Source organism: Hemiscyllium ocellatum, chromosome 13 (genome assembly GCF_020745735.1).
Source record: "Hemiscyllium ocellatum isolate sHemOce1 chromosome 13, sHemOce1.pat.X.cur, whole genome shotgun sequence".
Taxonomy (NCBI): domain Eukaryota; kingdom Metazoa; phylum Chordata; class Chondrichthyes; order Orectolobiformes; family Hemiscylliidae; genus Hemiscyllium; species Hemiscyllium ocellatum.
Window position 1 is genome coordinate 85,018,838 of NC_083413.1, and position 16,724 is coordinate 85,035,561.

Here is a 16,724-nt window from a genome sequence, read left to right on the forward strand (position 1 = left end):
GGCGGCACGGTGGCACAGTGGTTAGCACTGCTGCCTCACAGCGCCTGAAGACCTGGGTTCAATTCCCGACTCAGGCGACTGACTGTGTGGAGTTTGCACGTTCTCCCCGTGTCTGCGTGGGTTTCCTCCGGGTGCTCCGGTTTCCTCCCACAGTCCAAAGATGTGCGGGTCAGGTGAATTGGCGGCAATGTAGGGGTATGGGTGGGTTTCGCTTCGGCGGTTCGGTGTGGACTTGTTGGGCCGAAGGGCCTGTTTCCTCACTGTAAGTCTAATCTAATCACTCACTGCATTGTGGGTCAATCCACAGTGCATGGTTTGCAGAAGGTCAAGAACGGAGCTCATCATCAGCTTCTCAAGGGCAATGCAGGGCATGACTCATGGATTTAATTGTAAAGTCCTGGGGTGTGCTGCTGAATAAAGAGACCTTGTGCTGCAGGTTCACAGTTCCTTGAAAGTGGAGTCCCAGGTAGATAGGATAGTGGAGGCGGTGTTCGGCATACCTGCCTTTATTGGTCAGTGCATTGAATACAGGAGTTGGAAGGTCATGTTGCAGCTGTACAGGACATTGGTTAGGCCACTATTGGAATACTGCGTGCAATTCTGGTCTCCCTGCTATAAGAATAATGTTATGAAACTTGAAAGGGATCAGAAATGATTTACAAGAATGTTGCCAGGGCTAGTGGGTTTGAGCTATAGGGCGAGGCTGAATACACTGAGGCTATTTTCCTTGGAGCACCAGAGGCTGAGGGTTCACCTTATAGAGGTACAATTACAACACTTAAAAGGTACCTAGATGGGTATATGAATAGGAAATGTTTAGAGGGATATGGGCCAAATGCTGGCAATAGATTTATTTAGGATATTTGGTTGGCTTTCTGTGCTGCACATCTTTATGAATGAATAACTAGGGACAGGCAATAAATGCTGGCGACATCCACTTCTTATGAGTGGATAAAAAAATGTAGGAGGCAATTCAGCCATCATGCCCACACCAATTCCATTGCCCATGCTCCTCTCCAAATTTCTGCAGACCACTTCTATCCAAATAGTCATCCAACTCAACTGTATAATTACGTAACTGCCCTTACCTTGGTTCCATGGTATATGTTGGACTATATTCAGTATTCAAAGTAGATATCCGTGAATTACTGAAAAATACAAGCCTGATTTGCTCAGTAGCTGTTTAAATATTATTCATCTAATTCTTCACAAATATTCAGAAATATTTTTCGGCTTTATTATCATATCCTCTGCATTTTACAAAGATGAAATTGTACAAAGATGAACACAAGATGACAACTAAAACTAACAAACAATTAAATTGTTCAAAAGTATATACAAGATTTTGATTTACAAAGGAAAGTCTTAACCTAGTTATCCCAACCACCTCGTACCAAAGAACAGAAAGCTCCCATACTGGTCAATGAAGTATATCAGTGGAATGCCACATTGTGATGGATTAAACTTTACCATGGCAACAGCAAGTGATAAATGTAAAACATACCCTACCTACCGTGTTTTCAGACAAAATTTTTAAAAATCTGTATGTGCCTTCTCTAGTCCAACTATCTGCTGCATGATGGGGAAAAGCCTGCATGCTTCAAAGTGCAAGAGGCTTAAGAATTACACAAGGCATAGGAATGGACCTGGATTTTGGTTACTTCTGAAAATGAACCAAAGCTTTGTGAAGCAGTGAACCATTTGGGAAATGGTGCTATGGTGTAGATAAGCAGCAGCACAGTCATTCAAAAATCATGTCACAATGTGTTTCATAAACAATTTTTAAAATCTGGCTCCCATGGAATATAGGTAATAGGAGCTAAGAAATGAGCGTCCAAGTTCAAAACTGATGTTGGTCTAATAAATTTGGCTGCTCCAGAAACCTCACCCCAATATGGAGCTTAGTAAAAATGTATTCATTCAGTAAACATGATGCTGTATTATGAAATACCAAAACTCACATTATCACGATATTTTACAAAACAAAACTAAGAAAGAATTTCAAGGCACTCTGCTTCAGAAGAAATATTTCCCCCGATTTTCTTTGTTTCTTATTTTAATTCTGCTTAGTGTTGAAGATTTCATTTGTGAATGGACCTCAGTTCAGACATAGGCCCCTAAGGCAGCATGAAATTCAGTCAGGCACTGCACTAGCTGCTGGAACTTTGGTCTCTCATCACGATCCAAGGCCCAACAGCAGGCCATCACTGCAAATCTGTTCAGGAAATACAAAAATATAGTTTCAAATTACAGGGTAAAGGTTATACATGAGTAATCATACATGAATCAGGGAAGGGTGAGATCACATTCAGAACTGGAATGCTGCATTAGTCCTGACCACTTAATATCCTTTTCCCTCAGCAGGATCAACATGCCTTCTAGGATGCTCACCTACAGATCACTGTGGGCTGAACTGCCATCTAAAAGGTAAAGGTGCCATGCTCTCATTAGAGAGAACGAGAAACGACTGATAATATTAACTTGAGGGTAACCCCACCCCAGGCATGGGGAAAAAGTCAAGGAGGAAGGACCTTGATGGCAACCTTGATTAGGGCTGTTGGCACCTCTCTGCATTGCCAACTAGCTATACAGTCAACTGACCTAACAACTGCCTTAAACATTATGGCCTAGTGACAATCTAGTGATATCACCACTATGACATTAGTGGGGAGACAATGGCCTTATGGTATTTTTGCTAGACTGCTAATCCAGAGATCCAGATATTGTTCTGGGGGCAAGAGGATGAATCCCAACATGGCAGATGGTGGAATTTGCATTTGATAAAAAAAACCCTGTAATTAAGAGTTCTAATGACTGTGAAACCATTGCTGATTTTCAGGAAAAATCCAACTGATTCACTAACGTCCTTTAGGGAAGGAAACTGTCACCCTTACCTGGTCAGACCTACATGTGATTCTGGACCCACAGCAATGTGGTTAACTCTTAACTGCCCTCTGGGTAACTAGGGATGGGCAATAAATACAGGCTTAGCCAGTGATGCCCTCATCCCAGAAATGAATAGAAAAAGAACTACACTGCAGTATACCCCTTTCCCTTTTTTTTATTGCTGCCAGCTACATGTAATTATTTCCTTGAATCACAAATACACTTCATGCTGAATCTGCATTCAGGAAAACTGATTGATTTTGGTTGAAATACAATTTATGACACATTTGCTATCATTTAAGAACAACTAACTCCCGACCTACCCTCCTAGATAGAACAGAAAACATTAAGTTGAATATGACCTCTTCCCTGGTATCTTCCAACAGTTAGAGCCAAATCAAGAGGATCAGAGAATATGTCTCCTTTTAAACACACTTCTCATGGTGAATATATTTGTAATCAATTGTGCGCTCCTTTTTCTAAACTGGTTCCTTTATAGAAAATATTTCACATCATTTACTTTGTGAGGCTCTGTGACAGTTTAATATTTGGCTAAAATTCAGTCATTCTATCATTTAGAGATGTTATAAGCTTCTGCTCTTTTGTTTTCTTGCTGAAAATGACAAGGCCAAAATTCTAACTCCAATAAGTTAATTCATAGAATCTTAGACTATAGATTACAAAAGAAATTGTTTGGATAAGCGTGTTTGTACTGACCAAAACTATTCTAAATCTACATTAGTCCTACTTTCCAGCACTTAGCCCTCAGCTTTGAATTTTATGTTTCAAACTGTGAGGTTTTAAAGGTTGTGAGGTTTCCTAACTACTCTCCCTGGCAATTCATTTCGGATTCCCACCATCATCTGGGTGCAAAATGCCTCAAATCCCTTCTAAACCTACTTTACACCTTTAAATTATGTCACTTTGTATTGACCCGACAATAAAGGGGACTGCAGAACAAAGAAAATTACTGCACAGGAACAGGGTCTTTGGCCCTCCAAGCCTGCGCTGATCCATATCCTCTATATAAGCCTGTCGCCTACTTTCTAAGGATCTGTATCTCTCTGCTCCCTGCCCATCCATGCATCTGTCTAGATATATCTTAAATGATATCGTTCTTGCCCCTACCACCTCTGGTGGCAACACATTCCAGGCACCCCCCACCCTCTGCATAAAGAAATTTCCATACATATCTTCCCTAAACTTTTCCCCTCTCGCTTTGAATTCGTGACCCCCAGTAATTGAGTCCTCTACTCTGGAAAAAAGTTTCTTACTATCCACTCTGTCTACACCTCTCATGATTTTGTCGGCCTCAATCAGGTCCCCCCCCTCAACTGCCTTCTTTCCAATGAAAATAATCCAAACCTACTCAACCACTCCTCATAGCTAGCGCCCTCCATAGCAGGCAACATCGTGGTGAACCTCCTCTACACCCTCTCCAGAGCATCCACATCCTTTTGGTAATGTGGCAACCAGGACTCCAAATGTATTACAAATGTGGCCGAACCAAAGTCCTTTACAACTGTAACATGACCTGTCAACTCTTGCACTCAATACCCCATTTGATGAAGGAAAGCATGCTGTATGCCTTCTTGACCTCTCTATGGACTTGCATTGCCACTTCCAGGGAATAATGGACCTGAACACCCAGATCTCTGCACATCAGTTTTCCTCAGGACTTATCCATCTACTGTATAGTTCGCTCTGGAATTGCATCGTCCAAAATGCATCACCTCGCATTTGTCCGGAATAAACTCCATCTGCCATTTCTCTGCCCAACTCTCCAATCTATCTATATTCTGCTGTATTCTCTGGCAGTCTCCTTCACTATCTGCAATTCCACCACGCTCAGTGTCATCTGCAAACATTGCTAATGAGGGAACCAATATCTTCCTCCAAATCATTTATATATATCACAAACAACAGTGGTCCCAGCATGGATCCCTGTGAGACACCACTGGTCACAGGTCTCCATTTTGAGAAGTTCCCTTCCACTACTACTCTGTCTCCTGTTGCCCAACCAGTTCTCGATCCATCTAGCTAGTACACCTGGATCCCATGTGACTTCAACTTCTTCATCAGCCTACTATGGGAAACCTTATCAAACACCTTACTGAAGTCCATGTATATGACATCTACATTCCTTCCCTCGTCAAACAACTTTGTCATGTCTTCAAAGAATTTTATTAGCTGCTTCCTACACACCCTGTCCATGCTTCTCATAATCTTATGCACCTTTAACATGTCCTCTAGCAGCTTTCTCTCCTCTAAAGAGAACAACCTGACTCATCCAGCTAAACTAGGCAAAGTTCTGGTGAATCATCCTTGCATCCCCTCCCATGCAAATACTCCTTTCTTATAAACTAGTGACCAGAATTGCACACATAACTCCAGCTGTGACCTTACTGTGAGCCTCCTACTGTCTTGAAATTCACTGAATATTTTTGTTTCTTGTTCCTTTTTCCAAAGTCCATCTCCTCACACTTATCAGGATTAAATTCCATCTCCTCCTGATCTGATCATTTGATCGATTTGGCAGTATCCTCCTGTGATCAGTGGTTGTCACTGTGATATACAGCAGCATGTCAGAGCTCCCCATCATTAAGTAGGGACTTGGTTCACCCAAACGGAGCAAAACAAACTGTTCCATAATTATAAATAAGATCCACAAAAATAAAACACTGCGTATCAAAGTAACTTACAGTTCATCTGGACAGTTGATTGGCTGGGCTATTCTGTATCCATCCTTAAGATAAGCAGCCATCTCAAAAGGATCAATGTCAACATATGGAGTCTGTCCCAATGTCATGAGCTCCCACAATGTAACTCCAAATGCCCACTTAAAAGAAGACAAGACAGACCATGAGACATCGTATACCAGTAAGATCTGTTTGATTTGTTTAGGGAGCATATTTTTGCATGTAAATAGAAAACTTCTCAAAATACTGTATTTTATAGTATTTCAGCAACAATGTTTTTAGTAAAAGTCTCTATTTGAATAAACTAGTTTGTAATCAGGACTTCTATTCAGATTACTTAAACTTCAGGAATAATATCTGGCCCCTAGATTTTGATACTGGTACTAAACAATTTTTCTTTGAGTTTTTTTCTCTAAATCACTGGAATAAGAGGCATTAAGTAGTTATACCAATATTACATATCTGAATATGTACAACCCAGATGGCCTCCTTCTTCAAAGACCGCAATATCCCCCCAGATGTGATCGACGATGCCCTCTACCGCATCTCCGCCCTTGAGCACCGCCCCTCCAATCGCCACCAGGACAGAACCCCACTGGTCCTCATCTACCACCCCACCAACCTCCATATACATTGTATCATCCGTCGTCATTTCCGCCACCTCCAAACAGACCCCACTACCAGAGATATATTTCTCTCCCCTCCCCTATCAGCATTCCGAAAAGACCACTCCCTCCGTGATTCAGTCCGTCAGGTCCACACCCCCCACCAACCCAACCTCCACTCCCGGCACCCTTCCCTGCAATTGCAAGAAATGCAAAACTTGTGCTCACACCTCCCCCTTTACTTCCATCCAAGGCCCCAAGGGATTCTTCCATATCCGCCACAAATTCACCTGCACCTCCACACATATCACTTACTGCATCCGCTGCACCTGATGTGGCCTCCTCTATATTGGGGAGACAGGCCGCCTACTTGCGGAACGTTTCAGAGAACACCTCTGGGACACCTGGACCAACCAACTCAACCACCCCATGGCTCAACACTTCAACTCCCCCTCTCACTCCACCAAGGACATGCAGGTCCTTGGAGTCCTCCATCGCCAGACCATAGCAACATGACGGCTGGAGGAAGAGCGCCTCATCTTCCTCCTAGGAACCCTCCAACCACAAGGGATGAACTCAGATTTCTCTAGTTTCCTCATATCCCCTCCCCCCACCTTGTCTCAGTCAAATCCCTCGAACTCAGCACCGCCTTCCTAACCAGCAATCTTCTTCCTGACCTCTCCGCTCCCACCCCACTCCGGCCTATCACCCTCACCTTGACCTCCTTCCATCTATTGCATTTCCAACGCCCCTCCCCCAAGTCCCTCCTCCCTACCTTTCATCTTAGCCTGCTGGACACACTTTCCTCATTCCTGAAGAAGGGGTCATGCCCGAAACGTCGATTCTCCTGCTCCTTGGATGCTGCCTGACCTGCTGCACTTTTCCAGCAACACATTTTCAGCCCTACATTTCTGGATATAGTCAATTTCAAAATTATAACTTAACTTGTTATACTCAATATTTGCTAATTAAACGGTCTGTTGAACATCAGATGATCTTTGACCTGAAAAGAGTACAGTAAGGAAGATCTACGCTTTAAAACATTTGTGAAATCTCATTGTTTTTCAGAACATTTGAAAGGACCTCAAACAGTTTACATTGATTACAAAGAGATCAACTGCAGCTTTCTGGATAGGAAGAAATACTGGTCTGAAAGATTTCAGAACAACTGATCTGAAAACAGTACCAATAGGAGGGGGAAAAAAAGCTAGAAGCTCTGTGATTGGCAATCACAAAGAAGAGAGAGAAGCAGTGGGTGATTTGCAAGTTGCTCAAATTAACTGAAGCTTACAGATTTCATTCTAAATTTCTCAGTCCTCAGCAGGTTTCACAAGGTTTCCACTGGAAGAGCAACTGAATTCAGATATAGAAGGAAAGTAGCTGACACTTCCACACTTTTTGTAACTGGAGTCAGCTCACTATTTTGTTTAACCAGCACGAAGGGTCTTGCAAAGTTGTGCAAGAATCCCTAACCCCAAGCCAGAAGGCCTGGGTTCAAGTCCCACCTGTTCCTACTCAATCGATTAAAATGTTTAGAAGGCCAAGTACCTCAGTGCAGCTATGAGCAGCGTGCTGGGATTCGGGAAATAGGGAAAAGGGCAAATAAATGCTCCGTTGCTTTCTCAGCCACCAGGATCTGGTTTTTACTCCATAGTTGGGAAAGATGCTTGCTATTTTGTAAGTATCTAATAAGTTGTTACAGTCAATTCAATTCCTAAGATTTAAAATAGTACAGGTACCAGTGAAAGGCTCAATACAATATAGAAAGAAGGAAAACATATTAAGGATCACAGAACAGGTATGGCTGCAACACAAACAAACACAATGTGATCCAGGACAAACTGTAAGTGGACAAATGGTAAGTGATTGAGACTTGAGGAGCTTCAGCACAAAGTCATGGAGTTGGAAGGTTGAGTTGTAGAGGCGCTAAGAGATCTCAGAGTGGGGAATATTACTGGAAAGCTTTATACCTGGAGGAAGTCACACCCCTTAGGTTGGGGGGTCTTCTGATTTGGTCCCTGGTTAAGGACAGATGAGTGTAACAGTAAGTAAGGCAGACAAGGAGACCCAGAGAGCTGCAGTCTCAGCCTTTGCAGTTGTCCAACAGATTCTTTCTGCTTGTTTGGACGAGAACAAGGGCTGCATGATGGATTAGCTAACCAACTATAACACTGAGGGGCATGAAGTGGGGAGAGCTAAAAGAAATGTAGTGTAAACAGGGGACAGTATAGTCAGGTGATTGACACTGTTCACTGAAAGAAGGAGTGATTTCAGGCGGCTGTACTGCTTGCCCAATGCCAGGGTTCAGGATTTCTGCTAAGGGCCGGAGAGAATCCAGTCACTGTGGTCATGACAATGACCATAGCAGCATAAAGAAAGAATTATCAGAATGAACAGCCAAGCATCAAATTAAGCAGGACCTCAATGATCATAATTTTTAGCTATTACCTGGGCCACAAGCAAGTTGGGAAAGGAAGATGATGATTAGAGAAATCAATGCGTGCTTAAAAAATGCATTCCAGTTTTTGGGGCACAGGCATCAATACTGGAGAAAACAGAACTTGGGACAATCTATACCTGAACTGTTCTGGGATTGGTGCTCCAGTAAACTGCATAACTAGGGAAGTACAGTGGATTTTGAAGTAAACAGTAGGAGGCAAAGGATCAAATTTGGAGAGATATAGTAAATCAAAACAACAGAGAAGGGTACTAATAAAGGAAATGACAAATAGATAAGAGTAAACAGAAAGGGACAGTGTTGAAATCTAAGAGTAAACTATAGGATAAAACTAGAGGTTACAAAAAGAATAAAAACTAAAGGGTTTGTACCTGCATCCATGCCACAATTGGAAGCGACAGATGAACTGATAGTGCAGAAAGAACTAAGAAGTACAATCTGAAATATGGCTGCATGATGCCTTAAAGAGCGAAGGGTACTGGACTCTCTTTTGGAAATTCATGCAGCCAGGAAAAGGAGGAGGGGTAGCTCTGTTAGTTAATGATGGTATTAGCACAGAGAATAAGTTTAGTTACTTGAGAAAGACATGTACAGGTCTCTAACACATCAATATTCATGGGTATTTTTAATCCAAATATCAACTGGAAAAGTTTGATGGAGCAAGTGTAGCCCAGAAGAGGGATTCATAGAATGTTTTTGGAGCAGTTTTAAAAACAACATATTCTGGAACTATCAAAACAGCAGACTGTACTAGATTTAGTAATACATAATAAAATGGGATCAGCTAGTAACCTCAGTGAAGACACCCCCATAATAATATGTTCGAATTTTGCAAGTTTGAGGGAGAAAGAAGTGAGTGCAAGACAATTTTAAGTTAATTAAGGGCAATTATGAAAACATGAAAGCAGAGCTAAAGTGAACTTGTGGTGGCAGAATAGGCAGTGTCCAGTCTCAGCTTTCTGTCAGCTTCTTCTTTTCTCCTTTATTTCATTCTTCTCTTTCTTTTTAGTTTTTTTGTTAAACATACCTGGTGGAGAGAGTGGCAGCGATGGTATTAGAGTGTTGCAGCAGCTGATGGCCTGGAGTGGGATGGCCAGTGGGCTGTGGATGCGGAATGGAGCAAAGCGGCTGGTGTGCTGGGTGGGCTGGAGGCCTGGAGTGGGGCGGTCAGTGGTCAGGAGGCCTGGAGTGGGGCGGTCAGCAGTTTGGGGGTCCATACAGTCAGCCAGTCACAAATGTTAGTCTGTGGCTTGCGAGCCCAGTTGGGATTGCCCCAGTGAGAGGAACAGTGAGACCATGTGTGGAAAACCTCCAGCATGGAGCAATTTTTTAAAATATTTTTTTGTGGGACTTGGGCATTGCTGGCTGGCCAGCATTAAAGCCTATCCCAATTTTCCCTTGAGAGGGTGGCTGTGAGCTGCCTTTTTGAATCGCTGCAGTCCATTTGCTGTGAGTTGACTCACAATTGAGTGAATTTCACAATTCTGACCCAACGACTGTAAAGGAACAGTGGTATATTTCTAAGTAAGGGTGGTGTGTGGCTTGGAAGGGAACTTGCAGGTGGTGGTGTTCCCAAGTACCTGCTGCCCTTGCCCTTCTAGATGGAAGTGGTCATGGGTTTGGAAAGTGCTGTTTCAGGATCTTTGGTGAAATGCAGGCTATAGAAGGACTGTAATGTTTGTCTTTTAACATTTTGTCTTTATTTCCCTAATTTATACTATGGAGAACTATAATGTAGACTTCAGCTTTTTTTCTTTATTTTTCAATTTTTGTACCTAATCTATTTTAGATAGCGCCATGTGTGGCGACATTCTATACTTTTCACTGTACTCCTGTAGTTTTATATTTGAGTACGCCTGACAATAAAATCTAATTTGAAAGATGCAGGGGCAGACAGATAGCACAGGACAGCTCCTTTGACCCATTGAATCTGTACCATCAAAAACATATTAAACATAGTCACACTTTCTAGCATTAGGCCTATAACCTTGAATGTTATGATACTTCAAATGCTCATCCAAGTATTTTTTAAAGGTTGAAAGACTAACTGCCTCATCCGCCTTCTCAGGCAGTGCATTCCAGACCTCCACCACAATCTGGTGAAAACCCATTCCCTCAAAACCCCTCTAAACTGTCTGTCTTTCAAGTTAAAATTGTGCCCCCATGTTTTTAACCCTTCAACTAAGGGGAACGACAGCTTTTTGTTCAGGTCACTCATTATCATATACACGTCTATCATGCTCTCCCTTCAATCTTTTCTGCTCCAAAGAAATCAACCTGAGCTTATCTTCATGGCTGAGATGCTTTAACTTATGAAACCTGATGAATTTCCCCAGCACTCTTTCCAGCGCAATCATATCCTCCTTTCAGTACTGTGACCAGAACTGTGCACAAAACCCCAACTGGCCTAAACATAGCCCTGTACAGCTCCAACATAACCCCTCTGCTCTTTATAATCTATGCCTTGACTGATAAAGGCAAGTGTCCTATTTGCCTTAATTACAATTTTAACCATCACCCTTAGGGATCTGTGGACAAACACTGCAAGATCCCTGTTCCTCTGAGCTTCATTGTGTCCTGCCATTCCTGGAGGACCCCCCTTGTCTTGTTACTCCTTTTAAAGTATACCACTTAATACTTATCAGGATTAAATTCTACCTACCACTGAGCTGCTCATCTGACAACCTGTTTATATCTTCTTCTAATCTAAGACCTTCATCTTCACTATTAACTACCCGACCAATCTGTGGGTTATCCGCAAACTTACTTATCACCCCCCTCAACCAACATTCTAATCTATATCATTTATATATACAATAAGGGATGCAGCACTGTGTTATGTCACTGGGCAGTCACACAAATAGCTCTCTACAGATAAAAAGGAAAAGAATTAATGAAAGTGAACTTTGCCCCATAGAAAATGAGTCTGGGAATTAAAAATTGAAAATAAGGAGATGGCAGATGAGTTGATCAGGTACTTTGAAGTAGCCATAAAATAGTTACAAATCAGAAAATCCAAGGGAAAACTACAATCATCAAGGAAATGGTACCAAGCAAATAGTTGGAGCAGTGAGCTGACAAATGTCCAGGTTCTGATTTGCACATCGTAAGCACCTAGTGAGTAGTTGATGCATAGGTTCTAATTTATCAAAATTTCCTGTAGCTGGGAAGGATCCGTTAGATTGATAAATAGTGACTGCAACTCTTGCATTCAAAGAGGGAGGAAGCCACAAAGCAGGAATCTACATCACAGTTAGTTTATCTTGAAGTCAAAATGAAGGTATTAGAAGCTGTAATGAAAGATTTTATAGCAGACTACTTTCAAAAATTCAAGTTAATCAGATCTAGTCAACATGATGTTCAGAAAGGTAAAGAATACCTAACTGGTTTATTGAAGTTCTTTAAAATAATGTGCTGTGGATGTACAGTTCTTGGATTTCCAAAATCATTTAATCATGTGCCATGAGTTACTGCAAAAATAAGGTTAAACAGTGTAAGGGGTAACACATGAGAATGGCTTTCTGGCTGCTGAACCAGAAGCAAAGGGTAGGCATAAATGGGATTTCATGTTGGCAAGAAGTAACAAGTGGTATGCGACAGGGGTCAAATGCTGGGACCTCATCTGTTTCCAATTAAATAGAGGATTTAGGAACCGAAGGTTTGGTTGCTAAATTTGCTGATTATGCCAAGATCAGGCAGATGGAATTTGATTCAGGACAAGATGAATTGGTCCATTTTGGCAGAAAGAATAAAAAAGAAGGAAATCATCTAAATGATGAGAGATTGCAGAGTTCTGAGATAGGAAGTGTTCTGGGTGTTCTCAGAATGTTAGTAAATAGGTCTCACTTTTAAAGGAAGGATGCAAATGCAGTTAGGAGGTAGTTCAGAGAAGGTTCAAAGAAGTCACACCAGGCTACAGGTTAATTTAAAATCACAAACCTTCAAAGCGCTGCTCTTTCTTCATTGGACGAATGAACAGCACTCAAAGCTTGTGATTTTAAATAAACCTGTTTGACTATAACCTGGTATTGTGTGTCTTCTGACTTTAGTCTAATACTTAGAACCGGCATGTTGTCTTATGAGGAAAGGTTAGCCAGGCTAGGCTCATATCTGCTGGAGTTTAGAAGAATAAGACGTGACTTGACCGAAGCATTTAAAATTCTGAGGAATCTTTACAACTTAAATGTAGAAAGGATGTATCCTCTTGTGGGAGGCTTTACAACCAGGGATCACTACTTCACAACAAAGATAAATGAAGAAAACTCTTTCCCTTCAGCAAGTGACTCTTTAGAACTCTGTTTCCACTGCCTTTTGAGAAACACAGTCTTTGAATAGCTTTAAGTAGAAGTAGATAAGATTCTTAATAAGCAAGAGTTTGAAAGGCTATTTAGTTAAATAGGTATGTAGAACTAAGGTTATAATCAAGTAAAAGAGGAAGTAAGGACTGCAGATGCTGGAGATCAGAGTCGAGAGTGTGGTGCTGGAAAGGCACAGCAGGTGAGGCAGCATCCGAGGAGCAGGAGAGTCGACATTTCAGACATGAGCCCTTCCTACAGGAAGCTTTACCAACATTTCATGATGAAGGGCTTATGCCCGAAACATCGATTCTCCTGCTCCTCCTGATCGGCTCTGCTTTTCCAGCACAACGCTCTTGACTTACAATCAAATAAACCATAGTTTTATTAAATGGTGAAGCAAACTCAAGGGGCCAAATGGCCAGCTTCTAATTTGCATGTTTATTTAAAGCATTTGATATGGTGCTACATTGTAAGTTAAATAATGAAAAAAGAGCTGATGGTGTGGAAGGTAATGGATGAGCACTGGCAACAGGAAGCAGGTGGGCAGAAATGGGTTGCTTTCAGGTTGGAAGGATGTGATGAATGGAATGCACAAGGACCATTGTTGGTACCTCAATTATTTACTATCTACACAAATTACTCAGGTGTAAGCATTGAATATATGGCTAAATTTGCTAATGTTGCAACGGTGGTTGGGAAAGTAAGTTATGAATATGACATAAGGAGTCTGCAAAGGAATGTAGATAGGTGAAGTAAGTAGACAAAGGTTTGGTGGATAGAGCATTATGTGAACTTGGTCGAGAGTGGGGTATTGGAAAAGCACAACAGGTCAGGCAGCATCTGAGCAGCAGGAGAATTAACGTTTCAGGCAAGAGCCCTTCATCAGGAATCACGTGAACTTGTCCACTTCAGAGGAAGAATAGAAAAACAACATATTATCTAAATTGAGAGAAATGCAAAAATCTGAGCGAAACAGAGGAAAGCTGTTTGCTTGTACATGAAAGTAAAAATATTAATAGTAGTCATTTGGAAGGCAAATGACTATTTTTTTTGCAGAGGGAATGGAAATAAAATCAGGGCAGTTTTAAACTGATTGAACATCATGATTATAAATGAATATTTGCATTTATATATAGCTAGCCCATTTCTAATTTTCTGAATGTGATGCTAAAATTCAATATCCTAAATGAACACAAAAATAGATCTACCATAGAAAAATCATCACATAGATCTTGTCTATTTACCCTATGCTTGCCCCTCATGAGGTTGATAAAATCATGAAGGGCAAGCATAGGGTAAATAGATAACGTCATTTCCCTACAGTGAGGGAATCTAGAAATACAGAGTGTAGGTTTAGGGTGAGAGGGGAAAGATATAAAAAGAACCTAAGGGACAACTTTTTCCATGCAGAGAGTGATGCATGCATGAAATGAGCTACCAGAGAAAGTGGTGGAGGCTGGTACATTTACAACATTTAAGAGGCCTCTTAATGAGTATATGAATAGGAAGGGTTTAGAAGGATATGGGTCAAATGCTGGCAAATGGGACTAGATTAATTTAGAATATCTGATTGGCATGGACGACTTGCATTGAAGGGTCTGTTTCTGCGCTGTACATCTGTATAATTCTATAAGTCAGCCTGGAGTCTAACTGGCCTTGAAAATCTAATTTTCTCGTTACTATTACTACTTACTTCTGCACCTTATCACTAGCTGGATATCTGAACCCTTCTTGCAATTAGGGCTTGAGTGTAACAGTAGATATCCTTCCCTAAAAGGACATTCGTGAATCAGATGTGTTTTTCTCACAATCAGCAGTCACCATCAGACTTTTAATTACAGATTTTTATTGAATTCAAATTCCATCATCTGCCATGGTGGGATCTGAACACAGAATATTACTGGGTCTCTTAATTAATAATCTAGTGATCATACCATTACTTCCCCATGAGGGTATGAGGAGGTAGTAAGGATGTGTGGTGAGGTGGTTACTGTGAGGGTCTCAGGAGGACTGGTGAGAGTGATGGGTTGGGAAGATCCATTGAGTGTGAGGGAATGAAGAAAGGTGGCAAGCATGAGAGTGATGGAGGGCTGGCAAGCATGTGAGGACAGGTGGGGTGGAGATCCACTGAGCACAAAAGTATCAGGAGGGGCAGTGAGTGCTGACATGAGTGGCGAGGTGGAGGGGGTCCTATGTGTGACGGGGTAGTCAGGTGATGGCATTGAAGGCCAATGAACCTGAAAGTCTTGGAGGAGCAACAAGTGTGAAGATGGTCATAACACTAAGTTATACGTTATAGTTTACAAAGATGGAGTCATACAGGTCTGTGGCACAGAAAAATGCTCATCGAGTCTATGTCAGTCAAAAACAAGCACTTAAGTATTCTAATCCCATTTTCCAGCACTTAGCGCATTGCTTTGGCATCGCAAGTGCATGTTTAAATACTTCTTAAATGTTATGAGGGTTTCTCTACCACCTTTACAGACAGTGAGTTCCAGATTCCTCCCAAACTCTGAGTGAAAATATTTTTCCTTACACGTGCTGTTTACGTTTTTGTCCCTTGGTTATTGATGTGTCCACCAAGAGGAAAGATTTCTTCCAGTCTACCCTATCTATGCTCCTCGTAATTTTATACATCTGAGTCATGCCTCCCCTCCAACCCCCACCCCCCAAACCTCTGGTGCTGCAAGGAGAAGAATCCATTCTGTCCAATCCCTTTTCATAACTTAAATTCTCAAGTGCAGGGAACATCCTTGTAACATCCTCTTCACCATCTCCATTGCAATCACATTCCTCCTATATAGTAGATTCCAGAACTGTACACAATACTGTGTACGCTGTGGTCTAACCAACAGTTTATACAGTTTGAACATAACCTCCCTTTTCTTAAACTTTATGCCTCACCTAATAAAGGCAAGTATTCTATATGCCTTCTTGACTACTTTGTCCACCTGTACTGCTACCTTAGAAGATGGGTGTACATGCATATCAAAGTCTTTCTGAGCCCCAGTGCTTCCCAGGAAACTACAGTTCATCATATCTTCATTTGTCTTATGGTCCTGTCCAAGCGCATGTTGTCACATTTATCCAGATTAAAATCCATTAACCAGCACATCTGTAGAGAAACCTCAATTATCCAAAGGACATGGACGGGAAGTATTTTGTTCGGTTAATCGAATGCCAGATAATCGAGGTTCCTCTGCATATCCTCTGTAATCCAGAGCTACCTTTCTCCCTACCACCCATCAAATTTTGTGTCATCTGCAAACTTACTGATCAACTCTTCTACATTTAAGTTTAAATTGTTTTAAATAAACCACAAAAAGCAATTGACCCAATACTGATCCCTGTGGAGCCTTTGGACACAGGCTTCCAATCACAAAAACACCCCTCGATCATCACTCTCTGTTCCTGCCACTCAGCTAGTTCTGGATCAAATAAAGTTGTACCATAACACTTGTTCTTTTTCCACACCTTTGTAAGGAGAGCATAGCTGAGATCAAACTTGGGTTGTTCAATTATCAATGCTGATTTCACCAGATTCTTCATTTTCCCTCCCCCCAACTTATCCCAGATCAACCTTCGAACTCAGCACCCCTCCTCTTGACCTGTCCATCTTCCTTCCCACCTATGCACTCCACCCTCCTCTCTGACCTCTCACCTTCACCCCCAACTTCTTTTACCTGTCATATTCTCAGCTACCTTCCCCCCAGCCCAACCCCCCTCCCATTTATCTCTCAGCCCCCTTGGCCCACCCTCTCATTCCTGATTAAGAGCT

The 16,724-nt window shown here is 41.7% G+C and overlaps 1 protein-coding gene across 2 annotated transcripts in view; it reads right to left on the reverse strand.

The window, feature by feature from the left end:
- Positions 1–1,215: 1,215 nt before the first annotated feature.
- The window catches only part of ryk (receptor like tyrosine kinase), a 309,552-nt gene continuing 294,043 nt past the window's right edge, over positions 1,216–16,724 (reverse strand). For both annotated transcript variants that reach the window (XM_060835028.1, XM_060835027.1), the window contains 2 exons: positions 5,589–5,725; positions 1,216–2,215 (listed from right to left, as the gene is read on the reverse strand). In XM_060835028.1, the coding sequence (XP_060691011.1) occupies positions 2,104–2,215; positions 5,589–5,725 (249 nt within the window). In that variant the 3' untranslated portion in view covers positions 1,216–2,103. The remainder of the gene's footprint in view (positions 2,216–5,588; positions 5,726–16,724) is intronic.